The 26,992-nt window shown below is 46.5% G+C and overlaps 2 protein-coding genes across 11 annotated transcripts in view; one reads left to right on the top strand and one right to left on the bottom strand.

Moving 5' to 3' along the window:
* Positions 1–7,229, top strand: part of JADE1 (jade family PHD finger 1) — a 54,002-nt gene extending 46,773 nt beyond the window's left edge. For all 5 annotated transcript variants that reach the window (XM_053930738.2, XM_024568701.4, XM_024568703.3 and 2 more), the window contains exon 11: positions 3,459–7,229. In XM_053930738.2, the coding sequence (XP_053786713.1) occupies positions 3,459–4,357 (899 nt within the window). In that variant the 3' untranslated portion in view covers positions 4,358–7,229. The remainder of the gene's footprint in view (positions 1–3,458) is intronic.
* SCLT1 (sodium channel and clathrin linker 1) overlaps positions 5,238–26,992 on the bottom strand; it is a 107,868-nt gene continuing 86,113 nt past the window's right edge. For 4 of the 6 annotated variants that reach the window (XM_045202261.3, XM_045202259.3, XM_045202260.3 and 1 more), the window contains 2 exons: positions 23,782–23,877; positions 5,238–5,336 (listed from right to left, as the gene is read on the bottom strand). In XM_045202261.3, coding sequence (XP_045058196.2) covers positions 5,238–5,336; positions 23,782–23,877 — 195 coding nt within the window. Of the gene's footprint in view, positions 5,337–19,638; positions 20,114–20,134; positions 20,487–23,781; positions 23,878–26,992 lie in introns of those variants that run through there. The other 2 variants (XM_024568892.4, XM_045202258.3) reach the window with 2 other exon arrangements.

The raw sequence follows: 26,992 nt of genomic DNA on the forward strand, positions 1-26,992 counted from the left end.
AACGCTCTGCTAAGGACAGAGAATAGTTTAATTTTCCTTTATCTTTCCTGCAGAAGAATCTGAGCAGCACAGGCTTTTCATTAAAGAAAATCTTTCAGCATTGGAGGCACTGCGATACAGGGGAACGGGCTAGGGATTTGGCCTCAGCTATATATAGGTCGAATCCTTTGCCCTCTGCTTCCAGGCCCCAACCGAAGCAAGTCTCCAGTTCTCCAAGTCGCCCCGTTTCCTCACATGTAACTTGAGTATCGCAGCTGAGGCCTGGGAACTGCTGTGAGGCTCCCAGGAAAGAGTAACTTCTATTTTGCAAAGCACTTGATAAACGTGAGGTATCACGGGGATACCAGAAAGGATTTGGGGATTATCTAGCATCGCATCTACTACCTGTAACGTATGGTGAAAAGATCTTAAGACTGTGCTCGAGGCAGACGTGTAGGTAACATTCTCAGTGGACTTTATTTTGGTACAGGTAGAATTTTGAATCTTTTGGAGATTCAGCACCAAGTATTTATGTATTTAGTGCCTTCCATTTTACATTGTTCTGGGCTAAGCAAAAAGAAAACCCAAAACAAAACACAGCAATTACTTGGAGATCAAATACAAAGCCGGGCAGTTGTGTGGCCTCCCTGGGGGTCTGTTGATCTGGGAAGGACTTGTGGTCCAGAATCAAAGTTGCCTTTCCGCGCTGGCGTGGGGATCCCAACACCGGGAAGCAGGGGCAGTGTGGATTTTAGAGAGAGAGAGCTGTGGCATGTGGTCAGGCAGAATCAGACTCGTGGAACAGGTAGGTCCCAGGTGAGCTTGTCTCCGCGCCCGGCTGCCCCACTTCTCCGCTTCTGTGGCCTTTTGTGGCTGTAGGTGATTATGACTCATGGAAACAGCAAAGGAGCTGTCACGCCTTATGTTGTGGAAATCCAAATTCTGGTTTTCCTAAAGCTAACCAGGGACGTGTGACTAGAAGGCCCAGCAGGTCCTCTGATGACGTCATTTCAGGATGACCTTGATGAGATGCTGTTGGGACTTACATCTAGTCTCTATCAGTTAGCCTGTGGTAAAAGTGGTTTCCCTATATGTTGTTTCGCTCAAAGTCGCAGAACCTGTTGATGTGAAGTGAGGACTTACTATAAATTGGTCAGTGGGACAAAGAGAAGGCTGAGGGAGTATGAAATGATGTTCCCGAAGTCATACGTAGTTTGAATGGCGATAACTTATTAATAATATTATTTTAGATAATTATTCCCAAGAGGAAAGAATTTCTGGATGTGGCAAGCTTATACCACTGCTAGAATTTAGTTGTAAAACTTAAAATTTTTCAAAGTAGGTGACATAAGTAAAAGCAGTTCGATTCAGATTCTTTGAAGTGAACTTCGGTCTCTTCATCAATTATGCGGACGGATTTGAACTCATGCCTTTGCCTTTGTGAGCAAGGCGGCTGGGGGCCGTGACGCTGGAGGCCTCCTGTGACCCTTGCTAAGCAGTCAGGTAGTGAGTGGTCACCTATAGAAATACGCTGTAAAGAGCATTTGCTCTGACCTCTCTCGAGTCGTTTCTCACGGGCTGCAGGCAGCTGTCTGCACTCCCCGGCCGAGGTTCTTCCTCGGGTGAGGGGCAGAGGCTGAACCAGGTGAGGGCCACTCGAGCGCCGGCTGTCGGGTGGCCCTCCCCTCAGCAGTCCTGCTGCTGCTTCAGAAAAGGAAGACCAGGCGCCTGCCCTCCGAGATGTGGACATACCAGGTGTGACAGGCGCAGAGTGGCGCCTGTGCCCTCGGGAGCCACAGCCGGGGTGTGCTTACCCCAGGGGGCGCCTTGTGCCTCTTTGTCCAGGTTTAGACGCTCAGTTGTGTTCTCACTCGTGCAAGCCCATCACCTCCCCTGTGAGACGGGTGATTCAAGTGAGGCAGTGCACACATCCGTGACTTCCCCCTGTCACTCGGGGGACCACAGTGTCCCTGAGGATGGGCAGGGCCATTCTGCTGGACGAGTGTCCTCCGTGGACACACTGGCTGTAGGGGGTCCAAGTCAAGTCTAGATAGAAATCAGAGTCAGAAAATGCCCATCCCTCTTAGCTGTGTTTTCCCTCAGTCCGTGAGAAAAAGAACAAGAGTGGAGGGAAGCTCGACCCTAACGTTGGATTCTTGAGAAAGCAGGCTTCTCGAAACCAGCAGATTATAAAACACCCTGCCCTTTGGGGACAGTTCTATATCGAGAGTCACCAGCCCTATTCCCCGTTCATGCTTGGCCTGTGTCTGCTCAGTGGAAGGTTCTCAGCCGGGCTTTGGCCTGGGACTCGGGCAGTACCTGGTTTTCCCGGTGGCTCACTGCTCGCTGCAGAGAGCATGTTGGACAGGAGCGTGAGAACACGTTTCCTTGGTGCTCTGAGGCTCCGGCAGAAATGTGGCCCTTCTGGTGAGCCCCAGGTGTCAGGAATCCACCCAGTGGATTTTCAGACCGAGGGTTACGATTTGCTGGTGGGTGTGAGGTGAGTTTAGTAGCCCATCAGCGGCATTAAAAATAAATGCGATAGAAAGTGTCAGAGTGCGTGCCAGATGAAGGCCAACACGGTTTCATGAGAAGTGAGCTTTTACTGAGTAATGGGAAATTTAGTTCTTACTGTGATTTGCATGAAATAATTTTTTTTTTTTTTACTATTTATTTTTAGAGGGAGGTGAAGGGAGGGAGAGAGAGGGAAGGAAACATTGATCGGTTGCCTCTTTCTTGTACGTGCCCTGACTGGGGACCAAACCAGCGACCTCTTGCTCATCAGGATTATGCCCAACCAGCTGAGCCACACCAGGCAGGGCTGCATGAAAAATATTTGAAAACCATCAATTTAACTCATCCTCATGTTTGTTGACAATTTAGTTTAATTCCAAAGTGGGTTTTACATATAATAGTAAACTTTGTTTTTGACATTTACTATGTCTCTGGGGTGATTTTAAACACCTTCCCTGACTCATGTCACATATTTACACGCATTCATCCCCAAGGTAGCCCCAGGAGGGCATAGATGGAAAAAACGGAAAAGCTGCCGTCCCTGCCCTGGTGTCCGGGGAGGCGTGCCCACTGGTGACTAGCAGGTCCCGCTCTGGCACCAGGCAGCCAGCTGGTGGGGCCAGCGCCTGCCCATGGACCGACCCCATGGACCCCCTTTGAAAATCTGTTCAGCTCTTTTGTTGAAGGGAAATATATTCCTTGAAAAGATGCGATTTGATGAAAAATTCTGTGAACTTCAGCCGTTTTAGAAAATATAGCATTAAGTTGTATGCTGACTGATTGCAGATTCTCAAGGCAGGTAATAGCTTTACTGTAAAAATCAGATTTCTGCACGCTGGGTGGCTGTGTGCTGTGCTGTGGGGTGGAAGTTCGCGTTACCAGGGCCACGTGGAGGATCTCGCATTGTATTCTCTCGGGATTTGCGTCTGCCCTGACTTTTCGCTCTTTGTGCTCTGTGTTCGCAGGTGTGCCTTCTTCGTCCTGCTCCTCCGCCTCGCTGGAACGCATGCTTTTGTTCAACAGCCCTTCTGTGGGCCCCGACACCCCCAAGATAGAGGACCTGAAGTGGCATTCTGCCTTCTTCAGGAAGCAAATGGTGCATTCGCGGAAAAAGCCCCACAAGCGAGATGCGTTGCCGAGCAGTGCCCGGGCAGCAGGCAAGACCCTGCTCAGGCCGCCAGGCCTGTGTGGGCGCAGGGAGGGCCCGGGACTCCCCGGGAGCGTCCTGAGTTTGGAAAAGACCTTTGCAGAGGCACGGCTCCTGTCCGCACAGCAGAAAAACGGTGTGATGGTGCCCGAGTCTGGGCACAGGAGAGACCACCGATTCCATTGTGACCTCGGTAAGGGAGACGTTAAGGACAGACCTTTGAAACAGAGCCACAAGCCCCTCAGGTGCACAGACGTGCCCCAGCGGCATCTAGACCACGTGCGAGCCACCGCCTCCCCCGCAGCCGGGCAGTCGGCGCCTGGCACGAGGAAGGAGGCGGTGCCCAAATGCAATGGCTCTCTGGTCAGAGTGAGCTGTACCCAGACTGCAGTCAAAGTGCCTACGACACCGGCCAGCCCAGTGAAAAACTGGGGCGGATTCCGGATTCCAAAGAAGGGGGAGCGGCAGCCGCAGGGCGAGGCGCAGGAGGCTGCCGGCCACCAGCACGCGGACTACCCCTACTTGGGCCTGGGCCGAGCCCCAGGCCAGGAAAGGGCGAAAAGCAAGTTGAAATCGGACAACGAGAATGATGGGTACGCCCCGGACGTGGAAATGAGCGACTCCGAGAGCGAGGCGTCGGAAAAGAAGTGCACGCACGCCAGCAGCGCCATCGGCAGGCGGACAGACATCATCCGGAGGAGCATTTTGGCCTCTTGATGAAAGAGCTGGCACGGGGCTCTGCGGCCCGGTCCTCGGGCTGCCAGTCGGGCTCCGACACGGGACATGCGGAGACCCAGCTCTCCTGAGCCACGCAGACACATTTACTTGCAATTCAGATTGAATTTTTTTCTGAGTCATTTATAAACTGTGGTGAAAAGTGTGTTTATTTTCAACTTGTTGAGGAAACACAAGACTAGGTTGTAACCGTAAGACACTGCTAAACTGGAAGCTGAATTAAACACTAAAATGAGAATGAATGAAGTAAGTCTTTAGTCTTTAAAGAGGGCAAGGATTACATGAGCTTCGTGAGCTTTTATTGCTCTCTGTATTCTTCCCAAAGCACAAACTCTTGGTTACCTGAAAATACGGAATCAGATATGGTTCTTGAGAAACCCTCACGTACTGTCAAATAGCCCATAACACTTATTTTCTAGGACTGTGGTGGATCTTGAAGTCATGTTTATACTTTGGCCCCCAGGCTGCTTATGTTGCGTACAGTACATAGCGGGCAGCTGCGAAGCTTCAGGAACTCCAGGGAATTTATGTGTAAATATACCGGATGGGGAGGAGAGAGTTTTTTTTAAAAAGGTCATCTCTGGAAGATCTGAAGGGACAGGGCAGAGCTGCTGCAGCTTGAATTTAGGGTGCAAGTCGCTCAGTCCCGCTGCCTGAAGCCTGGGTTGTGGATGTAGGACTGGTGGAGAGAGAAGCCATTAGGAAGTTCTGTGGGTGAGAAAGGGCGCCCGAGGCCCCATTTTTACCGGTCCTCTTGACCTTCCTCTTCCCTAACCATTGCCCTGTGGGCTGGCTTGGGATTTCCCTGGCCATTGGCAATACGTGGCCATCCAGCTTCCAACAACACAATGATCGTTCAAGTTCAAGTGATGAACTTCAGATTCTGGTGACTCATACTTCCCAGAGCCAGCCACCAACTAGTGCATGTGTCAGGGAATCTGGCTTCCATGTGAACGGATTCCTTAAAAACAAGGAAAAAAGGAAAAAAAAGGAAAAAAGATGTTATATTTTAAAAATAATAGAAAGGCAATACGTTGCGAAAACCTCTTACCATTGACCAAGTTTATACGGGAGAGATTTAAGTGTAGTAGGTTTTCTGGAGTCAGTTCCAGGCTCTGGTTCGTGACTTGGACTTTCTAATTGCAAATGGCAATAACTCGTAAGTTATCAGCAATAATAAATTTAGCATTGAATTTGAGTACAACGTTGTTTTTGCACTCACTGCAGTGCTTGTGTATTAAGACAGTGGGTAGTGTTAAGGTCCTGTTAATTTTCTTTGGATTTCAATGTAGTTGTGCATCGAACTTAAGGAAAGTTTAAATAGCGATGAGATTGAGAACTATGGGCACTTGAAACAAGCCCAGCTTCCCCTAAATTACCCTGTAGTTTGTTAATACCAGTATTCAGATTCCTGATTCATTTATACATGTGTTTCCATGTGGCAGGGACATTCTGATACTTAATGAATAATGCTTTGAGTTCCATAGTTAACTTTCAAGTCTTCCAGAGGATTGTCCACAACAAAAAAGGCTTAATGAATTCCATCTTGCTATGCAAGTTTTATCAGATGATCAAATAGTAGATCAGATGCATCCCCGTTGTGTGTATGACATTTTCAAACCAAGTCTTAACTTTTTGAATACATTGTAGTAGCTAATTCAGGGGAGGGGAAAGGATGACCCAGGTTTTTAGATGGACTGTTTTTGAGCTATGGGGCTCATTTTGAAACACTGCTGTCCAGACAAGCTGTTGCTACAATTTCTCATGAATCCAAGTTGTCCAATCACTCATAGCCTAACTTAAAAGTTAGATTTTTTGCATATGAGCAAAAATCTTTTGATGAGTACAGAAGAAGGTGGACTCTATCTACAGTAACCTTCTGGCCACAGCGACAGCTCTTGGTGGAGCAGGTAGAGGGGTAATGTGTCAAGCCATAGAAAGAAAATCAGAATTCTAGGAAGCGTACGACCTCTCACCATTTTAGGAGGTACCAGATTCATTTGCACTATTAGGAATGCTAGTGTTGTGCAAAAATAATGCCTTACCTGTTTTTTCCCCCACATTTAGGTTGAAAAGCTTTCGAACGTTCCAAGTTATGCTGAACCAAAAAAACAAAAACATAAAACTAAAAAACTAAAAAAAAATCCCACATGAGAACAAAACACAAAAATAAAAAGCCCACAATCTTTGTTTCTGCTTTGAAATGCAAATGGTAGAGCTCTGTTTCTCCGACAGTGGAAGGACAGCTTTGTAAATTCATTTCCTGTCCTGCTGGGGGCGCTGTGCAAGGACACCACGCAGCAGCCCACTATCTACCCACTTGCACTCTCCTAGTGGGCTACCATTTGCTCTTTTCTTTCTTTCTTTTTAAGCTTTATCTTTCCTTGTGCATCCTGACCAAGAAATATCTTTGATTATGATCAATGTTTATGTCAATGTAGCTAGTTAAACTTTTGTAAAGTTGCCTGGAATGTCATTTGTTAGGTTATAAACACAAATCTCAATGAAGGGTTCTATGTGTTGTGTACAAATCTTAATTATTTTGAAATGGACAAACTTGTCATTACATTTGTAACCTTGTACAGAGAATTTTTCACTATGTGCCTAGCTTGGTGTCCATTCAGCTAAAATTGAAAAAAAAAAAGGTGCATGAAGTTAAAAATCAGAAAATAAACAAAGTATATGTAGAGATGACTATTTTATATGACATGGCCCAATCCTGTATTTATTTCTACCCCCTTTTTGAAAGTATTTATAAAACTAGTTGAGGACAGCTGTATTTTTTTGTTGAACTATTTAGTAGAATTTGTGCCTTTTTGTCTGTATGTGAATAAATGCTGTACATTTTGCAATACATTCTCAGTGTCTTTTGAAGTCTGCTTTTGCTAAATGTTTACAGATGTCCGGGACATCGTCCTGAATTGGCGTGTGTGCTCATCCCGGTTTCGATCCGAATGCGAACTGCGGGGCGCCTTCGAGGAGCGGAAATGCCTTTCCTGGGCCGCCCTCCGCTCGGCTCCGGTGCCTCGACGCTGGAAGGTGGTCACGGTCTGGTTTTTGTCTTGCTCACCTGCAGTTCTTTCCAGGATCCAGTTTTGGATGTGAAGACAACCAGTGTTGAAGCTACTTAGACTTTAGGATCAGAGAGAGAGAGCTGGGTTTAAAGGCTGAACTATACAGGTTACTGGCCATGTGACCGTGGCCAGCGCGACCCAACGTTTACGTCTCAATTTTCCCTTCCGGGAAAACGGGGCACACGGGATCTCCGTAGGAGGCACTTAGTCGATGGTGGGGCTATTTCTACAATTAGAAACAAGATACTTTAACATCGTTGACTGATGAGCTTTCTGAGGCAAACAAAGAGTTATTCCTGAATGACAGGAAGATTGTATTTCGAAGGCTCTTTAAAAAGTAATTGTTAAAAGAGCAGCTTGATTAAATGCATCCACAGCTGTTACCTGCACTGTGCAAAGACACGTCCAAGACCACAGCGTTGGAGGCTGGAAGAAGCGGGCTCGGCCCCGTTCCAGTTCCTACTTGGGCGCTCCCTGCCTGAAACTTCCATCACTGCCTGCAGAAGTTAGCATCTAATCCCCTGCGAATTCCCTTGGGACAGCGAAAGTGCTGGGTGCTGCGTCCTCACTTAGGATGAGCAGGAGCCGTGACAGGGCAGTGCTACTGCCCTCATTTATATTGATTTTTGTAATAATTTGGCCAGAGTGCTTTTTTTTTTTTAATGTGAATTGTTCATACATTTGGCTAAAAGCTTGTTTATTTCCCCTGGTTCCTCCTTAGTGGCTATTTACGTTCATGTTGCTTGCTTTGAGTAAGACCCCAGAGAGAAATAACCGTGATTCTTTCTAAGGTCTTAAGAGTTGAGTAACCATGATAGTTCCCTCGGGAAATTAAGTCCCCAGGAGCCTCAGGAAGGACTGAGCGGTGGCAGCTCTGCCCTGTGTGATGGGGAATGCGGCGCCAGGGACTTGTGTTCATGTTTTTACCCAGATCAGTTAGAAAACGGTTTCCACCTTTGAAGCATTAGCCATCTGCAGCAAACTTCGCGATTAACTTCAAGGTTGCAGTCTTCAATATGATTTCTCTTTAATGCTCACCACTGCAACAGCTGACGTGTTCCAGTCTGGGGCAGAGCGCTGGGCTTTGCCTGCCTGCCCATTGGAAAGGGACTAAGAACGGATCTCTTACCAGCTTCCATGGCTTCAGCGGTTCGCTCGGCGGCGGAGTTGGACGCCTGCGCAGTCCAGCTTCTCCGCTGGGGCTCCCTGGGCGTTTGCTCTGGGATGTGTGCAGGTGCTTGAGATTTTGGAGCTCATCCTTTGTTTTGTTTTGTTCTCATGTTATTTTCTTTTTTTAAATGTATTTTATTTTATAACTGTAAATATATTTTATTACAGTTGTCCCATTTCCCCCCTTTATTCCTCTCCATCCTGCATACCCTCTCCCACCTGCAATCCCCTCCCCCCTTAGTTTGTGTCCATGGATTGTACATGTAAGTTCTTTGGCTTCTCCATTTCCTATACTATTCTTAACCTCCCCCCTGTCCGTTTTCTACCTACCGTCTATGCTACTTATTCCCTGTACCTTTTCTCCCATTATCCCCCTCTTCCTCCCAGCTGATAACCTTCCATGTGATCTCCATTTCTATGATTCTGTTCCTATTCTAGTTGTTGGCTTAGTAGTTGGTTTTATTTTGGTTCGGTTGTTGATACTTGTGAGTTTGTTGTCATTTTACTCTTCATATTTTTGATCATCTTCTTTTTCTTACATAAGCCCCGTTAACATTTCATATAATAAGGGCTTGATCATAATGAACTTTAACTTGACCTTATCTGGGAAGCACTTTTTCTGCCCTTCCATTCTAAATGATCGCTTTGCTGGATGGAGTAATCTTGGATGTGTAGGTCTTTGCCTTTCATGACTAGGAATACTTCTTTCCAGCCTGTTAGGTTTCTTTTGAGAAATCAGCTGACAGTCTTATGAGAACTCCTTTGTGGGTAACTGTCTCCTTTTCTCTTGATGCTTTTAAGATTCTCTCTTATCTTTAACCTTGGGTAATGCCATTATGATGTGCCTTGGTGTGTGCTTTCTTGGGTCCAATTTCATTGGGATTCTCTGAGCTTCCTGGACTTCTTGGAAGTGTAATTCCTTTGCCAGATTGTGGAAGTTCTCCTTCGTTAATTTTTCAAATAAGTTTTCAATATCTAGCTCTTCCTCTTCTTGTGGCACCCCTGTGATTTGGATGTTGTAGCATTTAAAGTTGTCCCAGAGGTTCCTAAACCTCTCCTCATTTTTTAAAATTCTTAATTTCTTAATTCTGTTCTGGTTGAATGTTTGTTTCTTTCTTCTGCTCCAAACCGTTGATATGAGTTCTGGCTTCCCTCCTGTCACTGTTGGTTCCCTGTACATTTGTCTTTATTTCAGTTTTCATAGCCTTCACTTTTTTCTCTATTTTACGACCATACTCAACCATTTCTGTGAGCATCCTGATTACCAGTGTTTTGAACTGTGCATCTGATAGGTTGGCTGTCTCTTCGTTGATTAGAGGTATTTTTTCTGGAGCTTTGATCTGTTCTTTCATTTGGGCCTTTTTTTTTTTGTCTCTGTGCACCTGTTACGAATAAGGGGCGGAGCCTTAGGTGTTCACTAGGGCGGGGTAATGCTGGTCTCTGCACGTGACGCTGTACGTGGGGGAGGGGTCCGAGAGGGACCAGTGCCGCTTGCTCCGCTCTCTGCCGGTTGTCAGTCACTTCCCCCGCTACCCACAAGCAAATTGGGCCCTTGTGGTGCTGACTCTGGGGTGGGTGAGTTTGTGTATGTTCTAGGACCCTGTGGGTCTCCAAGGAGCTCTCCTGTGAGTCTGGGAATCTCCCGCTGCCGCCTCAACCCCCACAGGTGTTTTCAGTCAGCGGTTTGAGGCTTTATTTCCCTGCTGGGACCCTGGGTTGTGGGTCTGTCTTGCTTCCCAGTTGTTCCCCTGGTTTATCTGCCCACGAATGTGGGGCCGCCTGCTCCGCCAGCCGCCGCTGCCTCACCCTGTCCGGTCCTCCGGCCGCCACCTCCCCGCGAGCTCCCAAGAGACTGTCCCTGCGTCTCCTACCTACCTACCGGTCTGGGTGAGTGTTTCTGCTTTAACTCCTTGGTTATCAGGCTTCCATACAGTTCGATTTTCTGGCAGTTCTGGTTGTTTTTTGTTTTTAAATTTGTTGTCCTTGTTTTGGTTGTGCGAGGAGGCGCAGTGTGTCTCCCTGCGCCTCCATCCTTTGCTATATCCCGCCTTAGAGAGCGTCCCCCAGGCCTGAAACCGGGAGTCCAGGGTGGGATGGCTCGCCAGCTCGCACAGCTGAATGTGATCTGGGTCTGACGTTGCACCTGCGTCAATCTCTTCAGTGTCTTCCACCTCTCTCAGTCCCCTCCCACCGACCCTGGAGCGAAAGCCTCCTCATTTCTTGCCTGGATTGTTGCAGCAGCCTCTCGTTTCCTTGACTGAAGTTAACCCCCCCTCCCTCCAAATTAGCTGCAGACTTGTGGACGCCATCTCCATAGTGATAACTTCTGCAATTACAATCTGATTCTGTCATTCTGCGCACAGCCTTCAGGAGAACCTCCAGACTTCTACAAATTATTACAAAGGGCTTTTCAAATGGCAGGCATTGAGCCATTTCATGCCTATGACTGCTTAACCCTCACAGCATGTGAGGGAGGTGTTATCTAATTTGCCGACGAGGAGACTGAGGCGCAAAAGTCAGCTCATTTGCTTGGGGTCAGTAGGTGGTAGAGCTGGGAGTCAACCCCCTGGGCTCCCTACTGCCTCTCCGAGTAGAAAATAGTTCATATAAAGTAGTTTGTGCGTTCTTGAGTGTACCGAGGATTATACAGGTGAACTTTAGATTAATGAATTTCTGTAAAGCTGACAATCTTGGCTTAAAACATATCAACGTACTGGTCGAGTGACGGTGGGCATAACTAATGGGTGACGAGTAATACAGTCGGTTTGTGGTCAGCCCCTGCCTTCTCCCAGGGGGAATGGAAGTAGTTAATGTCATTGACGTTTACTTTGTAGCACACACACATTCCCATTTGCAGATAAAATATATGCATAAGTGAACAAAGACAATAGCAAGCTATTAAGAACTCAGTAACAATTATTTCTACATCCTGACACATTGCTGGGGAAGTTAAAGAGAATTATTTAAAATCACAGTTTCTTGATGATGAATCTTGAATTAGGACTAATGTTTAAAGACGTTAAATTGATGTTATGCAAAACCTTCAAATCAGTATTTTTGTGATATAAGGTATAATAAATCTGGTTAATTTTTACAAGTAAGTCAAGCATTGACTTATTTGCCAAATTAAATACCAAAGATTAAAAAAATAACATGTACTGTCATTCCTAATTAACACTAATGTATCTTGACATTCTCACTACTACTTGGCTTACATATGGCTTCATTTTAAGTAGTATAATACCTTTGTAATTATGGATTAATTATGGTTATTTTACCCACTAATCTTGCTGATGGTTCTAATTTCAGGATTATTAGCAGTGAGAAACACTTTATTTTTTTTTTAAGGTTTTTATTTATTTTTAGAGAGGGGAAGGGAGGGAGAAAGAGAGGGAGAGGAACATCAGTGTGTGGTTGCCTCTCGCCTGCCTCCTAGTGGGGCAGGCATATGCCCTGACCATGAATCAAACTGGTGACCCTTTGGTTATACGCCGGCACTCAATCCACTTAGGCACACCAGCCAGGGCAGAAACATTTTCTTCATGAAGCTGATCTGTCTTCTCTGGTGTTCCCCTCCCCCACGCAGCAGCCTCTTAGGGCACGCTCCTTCTTCCTCCATCACTGTGGTCCAGCCTTACTGTTAGAATTGTTTGAGCTTCTTTTTCATATCAAATGCCTGTGATCATATTTTGCTTTAACTTGTCCCAGGTTCCAAATTTTGATATAGGAAATCATACAATAGTATATCAACTATTCTACAATTGCTAAACAAAATTTAACATATATGATTTTTGGTACACATTTAATAGATTTTTGGTGAAATATTCACCACCCATTAAAGAAATCTTGAAATCTTCAAAGGAGATAGACCACTAAATATTATAACTTAAAAAAAAGATTATTTATGTATTTTTGGAGAGAGGGGAAGGGAGGGAAAAAGAGAGGCAGAGAAACATCAATGTGTGGTTGCTTCTCACATGCCCCCTACTGGGGGTCTGCTCCACCACTCAGGCATGTGCCCTGACTGGGAATTGAACCGATGACCCTTTGGTTTGCAGTTGAGCACTCAATTCACTGAGCCAGGCCAGCCAGGCCTAAATGTTATCACTTTCTTTGCTTAGATCTGTGTCTATTTTTCACAAAAGTTACTTAGCTGTTCAGGTTAGGACCCATTTCTATAAAAGGTTTGAAAAAAACCTACCAAATCCCACTATATATGAAGATACCTTTCTTAGGTGTAGCATGTTTTCTATGCAATGCATGTGAATGTGATGACCAAAAGGGCTTTTTGGATTAGAGTTGGAAAAGAAAGAAAAAAAAAAAAAATGAAAGGAAAAAAAGGGGGCAGGGCTCACAGTTAAGCCTGGTTGTAATAAGGCTGATGAATGGAAAAGTGGAATTTTCCACTTTTTGAGTCCTATTTGGTGTCTGTATTTCCCATCGAGAGAACAGGATCCCTGAACTGAGGACAGGACAGACACAGGAACGAGTTATGTGAGTCCGGGACAAGTGAGGCACTGGCACGAGACTGTCTACTGCTCACAGTGAGTTCAGCCTCCTGATCCCGTGGAATTATATCCCAGGGGCCTGCGAGAACCTTGAGAGGCGATGGCTCAACCCCCGTCAGCACGTGGGAGAGATGTCACAGTGTGGACCCTGAACACTCCAAAGATGCCCTGTTGTGAGTGGGAGGACCTGGTGCTGGACAGACCTGGGGGAAAAGCTGCAGGGCAGCTTCCCTGCTCTGACCCTGGGCAAGTTGTTTAACCCCCACCTTACCTTCCCTCTTTGGAAATGGAATGATCCTATCTACCTAGCAGGGCCTTTGGGTGAATGAGCTAATTCATACAAAATGCCAGCACCATGCCTTGTATGATACGTGCTCAATGAATGGGCACCATTAACACAGATCTGCATGGTGGTTGTCGCCCTGGGAAAGAGTCTCCGACGGATCCTCCCAGTTATCTGTAGGAATGTGAGCACAGCTCCTTTCATTCTCTTTTAGATGAAAGGAGGTGCTCGTCTCCTATTTTTAATCTTTACAGTTCTAAGTGCTAACAATCACATTATCCTCTGATGGCTTTTTTATTCTTTCAAATATTGAATGGAAATTTCCATGATGCCGTATTAAAGGGCTTAAAGGGTTAAAAAAAACCCATGAAAGAACAAGCAGTGACTCCTGGGCGGCTACATGATTTTACTAAGAAGAACTCCATCTCAGTCTTTCTTGGACAGGATGACCAGATTAGGTCTGAAAAGTGTGACAGTTGTGGCATCAATGAATTTTTTTCTAGGCCGAAGGATGGGTGTTCTTGAGTTTCTGTGATAGTGAAGCAGCAGCGAGATGGGCTGAATGCCTCGGGTCTGGGTCGGCCACCCCCTGCCGGAGGTGGTGGTCGGTGGGCCTTGAGACTGACTGTAGTCAGATCTACCTAGTGCTCACCCTTTCATGGAAATATGGGTAGCACGTTTGTCAAATCCGTAGATGACATCCACTGTAAATAAAAAATGGTCATGGGTGCAAGAAATATGGCAGTAAAACAAAATAAATCAGAAGTGGTCCCTATGCTTATGGGTAACAAATTGGATGATGGATTTGGAGCTAAAATGGCCTCAGCACACTGTAATAATGAAATTTAAAAGGGATAAATGACCAGTCTGGCTTCTGGGGCAAAGACAGGGCTTAGCAAGCAAACCTTTGGAAAAGATTTAGGGTTTTAGTCAACAGTATGCTCTGAATCTGCCCAACTGTGTGATTATTCAACTCCCAAAAAAGCCAACACGATTTTAAGCTGCATTACAGAAAGTGTACTCTAGAAGAGTAGTTTTCATTGTTTTTCATCCTAAATGCTAATGCGAAATTATATGTCTGTTCCCATGAATCTAGCACACCTGACGCTTGGGGTGGGGAAGGTGCAGGGCATGCCCTTTAAAGCCATAACCATCCCCTGGATAGTCGAGTGTCGTTCCCGCTCTTAGGCAGGTGTCTCCCTCTCTCCACCCCTGAGTCATGATGTGGAACAAGGAATTAATACTTTATACCTCGAATATAATGTCTGGTTCTGGGCATAAGACCGATGCATCCCAAGCATACCTGGTGCACGGCAGATGCTCAGTACGTCATGACTGAATGAGTGATGGAGGGTATATGCGAATTGGGGAACTTTCAGAGACTGGTCGGACTCAAAGCCCAATCCTCAGTGGAAACAGATGTGTTACCGGGTGCAGGGAGAATGTGATGGCTGTTCTCAAATGCTGAGTGCCGCCACGTGGCAGGTAGCTGAGCTCCGGTGTGCAAGGTGGAACCGAGGCAGGGAGACAGCTCAGCTCCGAGCAAGGAGGAACCTGCTCTGTAATGGTCGAGGTGGCTGGGAGTGGACTGGGCCATCTCAGGGGACAGGAAACTGCCCCTGCAGTGAATTCAACAGCCGTGCACAATGACAGTTGTGATTTGCTACAAAAGATTAAGATTTAAAAATGTGTATTTAAAAAGAAATGAAGTAGAACAGATTCAAAGCTATCCCTAAAATGTTATTCTCATTTGCTTACATTCCCATATCCTTTCTGGGCAGGAGAAACAGGTGTGGGATGAGAGCTGGCCCGTTGGGAGAGTCTGTGGAATGGGGGCACATGGGAAAGCACTGTGGGGAGCCCCTGGGCTCGAACACCACTTAGCAAGCATTTTTCGTGGCTGGCTGGGTGTCGGGGTTGTAGGAAATGACCACCCTATGGTTTTTGTTACCTAAGTACGTACTTATTTTAGTTCCTCCTCAAATGGATCCTGAGAACATGGCTACTGTCCCAAAAGCCACATGTTTTCTTAAGTTTTAAGGGCTGGGAAGGGGAAGATTTCAAGTGTAACACTGGGTATCACAGTGCTTGTGCCCTCCCTGTATACATATATGTATGTCTATACACACTTTAAACTGAAACATTAATCATTCTTTTTGATAAAGTGTGAAAAAGCTCATTAAAGATTTGTTATTTTGGAGTGCGCTGATTTCCAGCCAAGATGGAGGCGTAGGTAGACATGCTTTGCCTCCTCCCACCACCACTGAAAGAATTACAACCGGATCTCAAAACTAGTAACACCCAGAACCATCAGAAAATGGAACTGTATGGAAGTCCGACAACCAAGGATTTAAAGAAGACACACACATCCAGACTGGTAGGAGGGGCAGAGTTGTGAAGACCCGTGGATAGGCAGTGGTGTGCAGAAAGGCAGTGGTAGCCACAGAATGGATGGGTGGGAGACCTTGGGAATGAGCGATCCCAGCCCCAGGCCAGACCACACACCACAGAGTTCCAGCACCAGGAAGATAGATCCCCATTACCTCGGGCTGTAAAACCAGCAGAGGTTGGGGTGGTGGAAGAAACTGCTGGATTTTTGCTGCTTAAAGGGCCAGCACAGTCTTAGAATGTACACAAACCCACCCACTCTGGGATCCACCACCAGAGAAGCAGCTGGAAGGGTGCTGGGCACACATAGGAAGGGAGTGAAGAGACTGGAAATGGGGTGAGCACCGTGCCGACTGCCAGAAGCCAGGCAGCGGCATTGTCCCCTGTCCAAGCCCTACCCCACACAGAACCACAAAGCGGTGGAGCAGGTTGCCCGTCCCCGCAATTACCTACGGCTCTGCCCCACACAATTTACAGGCTCCTTTTCTACACAGGCCATGCTACTAAGACAGGGAGTAAAAGCAGCTCTACTGAATACACAGAAACAACCACAAGGAGGCTGCCAAATGGAGGAAACAGAGAAAAATGGCTGCAATGAAAGAACAGAACAAAACCCCAGGAAAAGAACTAACCGAAATGGAGACAGCCATCCTATCAGATGCAGAGTTCAAAACCCTGGTGATCAGGATGCTCAGAGAACTCCCTGAGTATGGCAAAAAAATTAAGGAAGAAATGAAGGTCACACTAAATGAGATAAAGGATAATCCACAGGAAACCAACAAAGAAGGGAAGGAAGCTGGGATTCAAACCAATGACTTAGAACATAAGGAAGAGATAAACATTCAACCAAAACAAAAAGCAGAAACAAGGATTCAAAAAAAAACAAGGATAGGCTGAGGAACCTCCAGGACATCTCCAAATGTGTCAACATCCAAATCATAGGGGTGCCAGAAGGAGAAGAGACAGAGCAAGAAATTGAAAACTTAATTGAAAAAATAATGAAAGAAAACTTCCCTAATTTGGCAAAGGAAATAGACATACAAGTCCAGGAAGAACAGAGAGTCCCAACAAATTGGACCCAAAGAGGACCACACCAAAACACATCATAATTACATTACCCAAGATTAAAGATAAGGAACAAATCTTAAAAGAAGCAAGAGAAAAGGAGACAGTTACTTACAAAGGCGTTCCCATAAGACTGTCAGCTGATTTCTTGAGAGAAACTTTGCAGGCTAGAAGGGCCTGGAAGGAGGTATTCAAAGTCATGAAAGGCAAGGACCTACATCCAAGATGACTCTATCCAGCAAAGCTTTCATTTAGAATGGAAGGGCAGATAAAGTGCTTCCCATATAAAGTCAAGTTACCGGAGTTCATCATCACCAAGCCCTTAATATATGAAATGTTAAAGGGACTTATCTAAGAAAAAGAAGATGATCAAAACCATGAATGTTAAAAAGGCAACAAATCAGAACTATCAACAACTGAATCTAAAAAAACAAAAACAAAACAAAACTAAGCAAACAACTAGAACAGAACAGAATCACAGAAATGGAGATCACATGGAAGGTTATCAGCTGGGAGGTGGAGGGGGGAGAATGGAGGGAAATGATAGGGAATAAGAAGCATAATTGTAGGCACACAAAATAGACAGGGGGAGGCTAAGAATAGTATAGGAAATGGAGACACCAAAGAACTTATATGTACGACCCATGGACATGAACTAAGGGGGGAGACTCCTGGAGGGAAGGGGGATACCAGGCAACTGGGGGTAAAGGGGGAAAATTAGGTCAACTGTAATAGCATAATCAATAAAATATACTTTAAAAAGATTTGTTATTTTGGAAAAATTGGTAAAGCACGTTATGATTAGAAAACAGAATTTATAGTAAAATGTTTAAAGTGTTTTTTCAGTCTTTCTTGGTTTGGCTGAGGGTTGGCTTGGCACTCTGTGCAGCTATAAAATATTCGGATTCGCTGAACACACGAATGGCTGAATTCTTGCTGATGTTCTCCCGTACTGGGGGTAGTTACCACCCTCCCACCGGGGGGGAATCGAAAGATTGTTGGCTGCCCCAATTTGCATATTTGTACACAAAGGGAAGAAGAGGTAATCACGTCTCTTTTCTTTCCTCAGGGAGGCACAATAAAGACACATGAATAAATAAAATGAACTAGCCGTGTCGTCCCTAATTTCAGATTGATGTGATTTCTTTTCTCTTTCCTGTTCATCCCCCATCTCCTCAAATAGTCACAGAAGAAATGACCCTGTCTGGGAAAAAGAAGGCACGACTGACCACCTTCAGAGAGAGCGAAGCTTTCAGTAAATGTTTACATTACAAACCATCAGCTACAAAACTTTTCTGAAAGATAACCACACCAGCTCAGTTCTGCGGCTCAAGGTATCTTGTCTCTTCACATTCACCAGAGGTCAGAAAAGCCAATTATCTGCACATTAGTAGCCTCTCCTTGGAGAATATCTAAGTATTCAAGAAGGTGACCTGCAGAGGGGGTGATTAATGTAAAAATGTAGCGTCGGTGCCTATGACCAAGTGGGGAGGAAGTGGTCCCGCGGAACCATTTTTGCCTTGAAGAAGTGAGCCTGGCTCGTTCGAGTCTCCATTTGTCTAGGAGGTTAGTTTCTGAAGTACTTTCTTCTACAGCCTCATTTTTTGGTGAGATATAATTCCAACATCTCTAAATAACCGTTTTTAAAAATAAATTCTACATCCTATAAACATGAATATGAAAATAACTCTTATCACATGGAAATTAGTCTGTGCATGACATGGGAAGGAATTTAGAGAATCAAATGCAAATTCTTTGAGAAATGGAAATAAGCTACGCGTCCCTCCACTTACCACCGACCTGCCATATGGAACCACTGGTGTGCCGTTGCGAGCGGCAGCGGCCACCGCTGCGCCCCTGCGCACAGGGCCCCACTGCCCCCTTCCTTTCCTTTCTGTCTCATTGGGTCAGTCTCCGTCAAACACGCGTCCTCCTGAGCTCATTCAATAAATGAAGACCTTTCCTAAGGTCCTGTCCTTAAAAAGTCTTGTTCCACATTTGAACGAATAGTTATTGAACTCCCTCCCTGGGCCAGAACCCTGGTGGGTGCTAAGGTCACGGAGACGTGAGTCCTGCTCTCAGGAGCTTGCAGTCTGTGGGGAGGACAGGCCATTGAAGGGAAAAAACTCGGAGAGTTAAGTACGAGATTTGGTGAGTGCCAGACCGTTAAGAGCGATACAAAAAGGGGCCCTGCCTGGGCCGAGTCGTTGTCCGCACGACACGCATGTGTTGGGGGACCCTGGGTGCGGAGAGGACCCTGCGAGGAAGGAGGTGGAGGGCCACACTCAGGGCGAGAACACGAGGCCTGGGCAGGCTCCTGACCGCCGCGGCCTCGCCTCGCAGCTGCGTGCGAGACCACAGGGCCAGCCCCGTCTGTGCGCACCTGTTCGGCATTTTGACCTCTGGCTGAGTACCTGCGTGGGGACGTCTTCGTGTCACCTTGCACTCAGCTGTCATCTTTAACCCGAACGCCCTCCCGCCACGTCCCCTAGTGTGTTAGCCAGACGCACACCTGTCTGCTCTCATCCCTGGGAAGGAGGGTGCGCCACGTCCACCCGCGCTGCCGAGGGAGCCGTGTGGGCCCGTGAAAGTCCGGCGGCCGCAGCCGTGCAGGACCCACGCAGTCCCTTGACTCGCACCATTTGGTCAGCGCTGCTTTGCGTAACAGCAAAACCAGGACGAAGCCTCCCACACCTCCCGCATTCTTCAGTGTCGGTGTTTGACAAATACTGGAAATCGCGGTGGTGAAACAGCAGCCCACAACAGTGACAGATTACGACACACGGCAGCCTCCGTTTAGAACACGCAATTTATTGTATTTCTGCGTTCACAATCAAACGGACACTGGGGAACCTTAAGAACGAGTTAGAAGTGACAATGAGATAGAAAATTGTCAAGTCTTGGAAACAAATATTAAAATTCTAGCACTTTTCTTAAAATCAATTCCTCATGATTAGCATAGTTGAAAAGTCACTGGGCTCTCCCGAAGGAAGGGGGGTTACAAACGCGGCGCAGTGAGGAAGGCGACTGAGCGCCCCCGGCCGGCTTTATTCTCCTGAGGCCCAGGACAGGGTCCTTTTCTTCCCTTACAGGAGCTCTCACCGCTGTTTTCCAGCCACCCTCGCGCAATGGTGGCAACCTGCCGGCCGCAGGCTCCCTGGGGCAGCGCCCCGCTCAGCGCCGGTGTCTATGGGTGTCCCTGCGTGGGCGCGGGGGCCGCCTTTCTTCTCTGCGCGGTGGCCGCGCTGAGCTGCAAGTGAAGCGCACAGTCAGTCAGTGGGTCCTTTTCTAGGGGAATCTCGGGCGAATACAGTGTGATGCATCACGACTTACAAGCATTGAAAACAATCGGGCTGGAAGGGGTCTTCTAAGAGGCCACTTTTTGTGTTCATTTCTATTTTCCTCTTGAGACTTGAAAATGTCTGCGTCACACTAGACACGCGTGTGTCAGCTGTGACGCGCCACAGCTCAGCGCAGACCCGGAACCCCCGGCAGGATTCACGGGAGGACGAGGGACTTCTGGCTCAGAGTTCTAAAGGACAAAGTGTAAGCCAGCACAGGCCGGGCTGGGAACGAAAGGATGCTGGATCACAGCAAGAAGCGCCTGCTTGGAAAGTCCTGACCTGTTAATAGGAAGTGATTGAAGTGGACACGGAATACACACACACAGGAAAAACAGCCGGCAGCACAGACAACAGGACCCACAGCTCACAGGGCGAAGTCCTACCCCGGCTGCCCTGCCCCGCAGAGCTCCCACCCCGACATAGCAACCGTCTCCGGCTTCCGAGCATGCTCCTTGCACGGATCTAAACGAGGATATACGTATGCGTCTCCTCACGCCTTTTCATTTACCATTACAAAGGACAACACAAACTTCTCCTCCTGTTTTCCCTGCTAAGTGACCTGAGTGAGAAATGGCTCCACACGAGATCTGCTGTATTCCTCCCACCAGCTGCAAGCCTCCTCTGCATGGACTGCTACAGTTTACCTGGTTTCCTGTTGATGGGCGTTTAGATAGTTTTCAGTCTTTTAAAATTAAAGGCAATTCTGCAATGAGCATTTTACATGCCTCCCCACACAGACTTGCCTGGGGACAAGCACACCACCTGTGGAATAAATTCTCAGACCTGCCGGTCACAGATTCTGGGCATTTATAGTTTCTGAAAGATGGTGCCCACCTGGGCTCCAAAGGCACGGTGCCATCGGCATTTACGCCAGAGACGCCAGGAAGTGCCAGAACCATGTGCTACCCCACTCAGGACCTGACGGTGGGAAGCGATGTGTGAACGCAGTTTAGGTTTGTGGTTGTTTCATGGCTGAGGATGAGCATCTTTAAAAAATGTTTAAAAGCCATCTGTCACCCTGGCTGGTGTGGCGCAGTGGATTGAGCGCCGGCCTGCGAACGGAAGGGTCGTCAGTTCAATTTCTGGGCAGGGCACTTGCCTGGATTTCGAGCCAGGTCCCCAGTAGGAGACACGTGAGAGGCACTGGTGTTTCTCTACTGCTCTTTCTCCCTCCCTTCCCCTCTCTCTAAAAATAAATAAATAAACTCTTTTAAAAAAGCCATCTGTCCTTCCTTTCTGTCAACACCCTTTGTCACGTCTAAGGTGCTGTCGCACTGGTTTGTGGACTTAGCCGCTCTTTACATGTGTCTCCCGCGTTGGCCTTTTTGTCATCTGTGTTACACACACTTCTCTTTGTCATTGCCTTCATGACTCTCTAACGTGTAAATCTGAAATTTTACATAGTCATACTTAGTGAGTGCTTTTCCTTGTTTCTGGGCTGGGTGTTCTTGCAGAGAAAGGCCACACCACACTGGTATTTAAGACACGGACACACTCACGGAGACCGGTGACTTAGAACATGTCACCGTAGTACAAGGACGGGTGACAGAGGTACAGACGGAGGGAGTGGGAGGGGCACATTCAGGGTGACTGAGGCAGGGCCACGCAGGGCCTGTGTGGAGCCCCTGAGCTGACGCTTGGCCGCACCGTTAAGTGTGACAAGCTACGGACAGCGATAGTCCCCGAACTCCCTTATTCCAAGAGACGCCAGGCCCTTCACAGGATGTAGTGGTTTCCGTTTTTAGAGGAAAATGAAACAAATTATAATTCAGACAAGACAAAGATAAAGGTTTTAAAGAACCAACACATGTCTCATAAAGAAAGTTATAACTCATTTAAAATGGAGAAATAGTAACTCCGGGGAATCAATTCCTTTTTGTGCATGGGGAGGAAGCGGGATGAGTCCTTTCTGTCTTCAAGTGAGAGCAAAATGGAAGGAGAAAAGCTGAAGGGAAAATTTGTGCACTGCTTAACTGCAGAAACATTAAAAAAAGCTCACAAAGAGGATGGCAGGATCTTTGCCGTCAGAGTTTAACTGGAGACTGTTTAGGTTTACTTCTGTCGTGGGGGGCGGGGGGCGGGCAGGGCCTGAACTAGATGCCGGTCGGATCATATAATTACGGTTCTGTAACTACCTTTTTACTAAGGAACTTAAGGTAGACGATTTTAAGTAGGCATTTTCTTTATCATATTCCTTACAAAAGGGAAACTTGGAAGCTTTACGGGTTGTGATATAAGACATTTAATCTCTCTTACGCCTGACTGGTGCTTTACGTGTGTGACCCCTCGGCCCCCACTGACCCTTGGGGAGCTGGTGTCACCCTGCAGGTGTCAGAGACGCTGAGGCTCAGGGAAGTGAACTTGCCCCAAGTCACCCGGCTGCTTAGCGGCTGAAGGCTATTTGCCTGACACCAAACACACACTCAGAATACCGCCCGGGACACCTGGCTCCTTTGCCTTATCATCCACACGAATGGAGGAACTCTTGAGTAGCTAGGCAACCCATTAATTCATTATTTCATAAGAAATTAAACGTATTTGATAAAGCTATCACTTTCGAGAGGGCGGGGAACAGCAGGGCAAATCATGACTAGATTTCATTCCAGTGCCATGTCATGTTCATGGCAGAAGGACACTCCAAGATAAAATCTGTATTAGACACATAAACTGAATTCAGTATTTAGAGTTGCTTTACTATGTACAGGATGCTGTAATGTCTAAGAATATGAACTACAATAGTGCATTTTTAATCAAATATAATTGATAATGTACTAATTTGGTTTGTTTTCGTCTGCCTGCCCTTCCCAGCCTGTCTGGATAGCCACTACTCCGGCCTCAGCCTGCTCCCAGTGGAAGCGGCTACTGCTCCTACCTCAGAACAAATGGCCCTTTTCCTCACGACAAGTGTGCACTGTGAGAAATTACCCCTTAGTGTTTCATTGGTGGTGTTCTGCGTTTTCCAACTCTATTTCCCATTGGACTTGATATCATATTCTAGATTTATACTATCACATACAAATGTACATTAAATGAAGTTAACTGATACGCAAAGTAATTTCTTCCCACTTAAAAACTACAATAAAAACAAAGAGCAATCTGAAACAGTACAATTAAAGCAAAGTTATCTACTGTCAGCAAACCCCTGCCCAGCTTCACACACGACATCATTCTAGAGCAGAGCTGCCCACAGGACGTCCTGCGGGGACAGAGCTGTTCCCCATCCACGCTGTCTCCTGTGTCAGCTCTGGCTGCACATGGTTATCGAGCGTTTGGAATCTGCTGGTGTGACTGAGGATTTCAATCTTCATTTTATTTAATTTTAATTACTTTAAACGGCCGCCAGTGGCTAGTGGCCATGAGTGGGCAGTGCAGCTCTAGGTGTGGGGGTCAGCAGAAGGAGATGCTTGTTTGTTTCTTAAGTTTACCTTTTCAACCTCGAATGTTAAAGAGACTCACTTAAATAGTTCAGTTGAGGAAAAATAAAAGTACTAGTGCTCCGGGAACTTGTGAGGGCCTTCCCTTAGCTGAGGCCCACACGGACGGCCCGGCATCCGGGGACGAGGCAGCGCCCTACCTGCTGCGAGGCCGAGGCAGCTCTCTGCTCCGCCTGGCTGAGGCGCCGCTGCAGCCTGGTGGCTTTTTCTTGATGCTCTAGGATTAACTTTTCACTCTGTTGAGGGGCAATATAAAACACACCAGTTAGAAAACCCCACGCAACACAATGTGGAGACGTTTTGTGGACTAATCAATGAAAAATCTGGACATCACTTTACCCTTTATAAAATGCAGAGATAATGTGTCTCTAAGTTTACATTTTTCAAGCTATGAACTTCAAAGTTGGTTTTACAGCCTCACTAAACTGTTTTTACCACTACATGCCATAAAAAAAGGGAATTAAATGCAAAGCGAAGTGCATTAAAGTGAAGAACAAGATTTTCAGTGTTCGACCCATTGACCTCGAGACACTAGTGCACTACTTCGGATGTGGGGAGCATGAAAGCAGAGACCCTGGGGCCCCCCAGCCAGAGCTGCTTCCCACCTGAGAGCCTGCATTCCGCCCAGGTCCCAGGGGGCACGGACGCTGCCCACTGGGCCTCAAGGGCCACTGGGCTAGAATGAGCTTCCAGGGAAAGTGGGGATCAACATTATTAAATTTGAAGAAACAGAAAATGCTCATTCTATAAATCCTGGTTTTTAAAGAGTTAGATGTGTCTTAAATGATTTATATTCTAAAGTTATTCTTTAAAAGGTGAAGAACTCTATTTCTACATGTTTTCCCAAACAGTATACAAGGTCTGTCTGGAAAAAGTCCAGTCATTGTTAATATAACAAGAGCAGTTTGCGTGACATCGATGTAACCTGGCAGCCAAGGCAAGTGGACTGGAACATGAACAATGATGACTTCACTGTACTAGTGGGGCCAGTAGACACCACTGAGTGAGCATGTGTACTGTGTGACCATCACATTCGAAATGACTGAGTGAGTAGAGCAACGAGTCTGCATCAGATTTTGCATTGAGCTTGAACATTCCTCCTCAGAAACTATTAGATGACTCAGAAGGCTTCCAGGGACGATGCAATGAGTGCAGCACAAATAAAAGTGTGGCACAAACGCTTCAAAGATGGTCGTGATCCGCTGAAAGTGATCCACATTCTGGGAGGCCTGCAGCAGGCAGAACACCTGAGAATGATGAACAAAGATCAGCGACGGGATGTGCGAGAACTAGAAGCTGATCTAGGGATTCCAGAAACTTCTGTGTCCGAGATTTTGACTCAGGATCTTGGCACGAAACATGTTGTGGCGAAATTTGTTCTGCAGCTTTTGCTACCAGGGCAGAAGGAACGTCGTGCTGCAGTTGCTAATGACTTGATTCAACCGCTACCAGTGAACCAGGTTTCCTCAAGAAGGTTGTAACCGAAGATGAATCCTGCATCTACAGCTGTGATCCGGAAATGCAGGCGCAGTTGGCCCAACGGAAGTCGCCTGGTTCTCCACGCCTGAAGAAGGCACGGCAAAGTCACAAGGCGATCAAGACCATGTTAACTGTGTTTTTGATTGGGAAGGTGCTGTCCATCATGAGTATGCCCCTTCAGGCCAAATAATTAAAAAGGAGTACTACTACCTCAATGTTCTTCATTGGTTGAGATATGCAATATGATGAAAATGGCCACAGGTATGGGCAACTGGTGATTGGCAGCTTCATCACAACAATGCACCCACACATATATCACATCTAATGCAGAGTTTTTTGGTGAATTATCAAATTATCCAGGTGACTCAGCCCCTCTACATCCAGACTTGGTGCCCTGCGACTTCTGGCTTTTCCCAAAACTAATATTACCATTGAAAGGGAAGAGATTTCAGACAATTGATGAGATTCAGGAAAATATGACAGGGCAGCTGATGGTGATTGGGAGAACTGTGTGAGGTCCCAAGGTGCCTACTTTGTAGGGGACTGAGGCATCATTGTCCTATGTACAATGTTTCTCATATCTTCCTTAATAAATGTCTCTATTTTCCATATTACATGGCTGGATACCTTCTGGACAGACCTTGCCATATACTCCAGAGAGCATTAGGGTCAACAGAGTTATTAAGATTCTGTTATGAGTAGAATTATATCCCTAAGAAAAAAAGACATTGAAGTCCTAACCCCTAGTACGTACGAATGTGACCTAATCTGGAAATAGGCTTTTTGCTAATGATTAAGTTAGGATGATATTATTAGGCTCGGCCCTCATCAAATATGACTGGTGTCTCCATAAAATGGGGGGATCTGGACAGAGACAGACATGTGCAAAGGGAAGAGCACAGAAGAAATGAGGAGCCCACCATCTGCAAGTGGAGGAATGCCTGGGGCTATGAGAAGCCAGGGGCAGGCGTGGGACAGCGGAGGGAGTCTCCTCTGAACCCTCAGAAGGACCCGACCCTGCTGACTTCTCTATTGAGGGCCTCTGGCATCCAGACCTGAGAGAGAACACATTTCTGTTGTTTAAGCCCAACTGGTCTGCAATAATGTTGCAGCGGGCTCCGGAAACTAGACAGGCATTGTGGACGTAAAGCTGTGGCAACAGGCTGTGATGCACACAAGCTCAGAGATGCCGTCCATTAAAAAGTACATCAGCCCTCCCCACACGCACTTGCCTGGAGAAAACGTTTTTGTACAACTTGGAACTGCTTCACTTTCTGGCACTTGTGGGAATTAGGAGACTAACCAGCCTAATCAGGAGCAGCAAGAAAACACATTTTCTGTGAAGAACTGTATGCTTCCCATATCCTAACATACAAGTGATTCAGGGAATGTCCATGTCTAACAACATAAAATATCGAAATAACCGTATCCTGTTAAAATGAGCTTATTATATTTCTTATTGTGTTCCAAAACAAAATGAAATTTTATGGTGAGAACTATATCAGCTGTTCCAATTTACCGAGTTGCTTAAATACAGAGCCTTAAATTTAAGAGGCACACCGATGGCACTAGAGAAAACTTGGGGGGGAAGCTGCCATCGTCCATAGTAACCATTTTCTAGCCACACTGAGACTGCCTGTAACACGCATTGTCCTGTGCCGCTGCAACAACGGGTGAGGCGTGGTCCAGATTACGTGAGTCACAGTACATGGGTGGTGTTCTTTTCCCACGGGTCGCTGTGGTTGCGACTGACCTTCCAATATTATTAACATTACTGTGTTGAATATTTCCCTTTACATTTTCTCATAATTTAAATGACATCCTGAGAACAGATTTCTGGAAGTGGGAACTACACCAAAGAATACTTTCATG

Source organism: Desmodus rotundus, chromosome 9 (assembly GCF_022682495.2).
Source record: "Desmodus rotundus isolate HL8 chromosome 9, HLdesRot8A.1, whole genome shotgun sequence".
Classification (NCBI taxonomy): domain Eukaryota; kingdom Metazoa; phylum Chordata; class Mammalia; order Chiroptera; family Phyllostomidae; genus Desmodus; species Desmodus rotundus.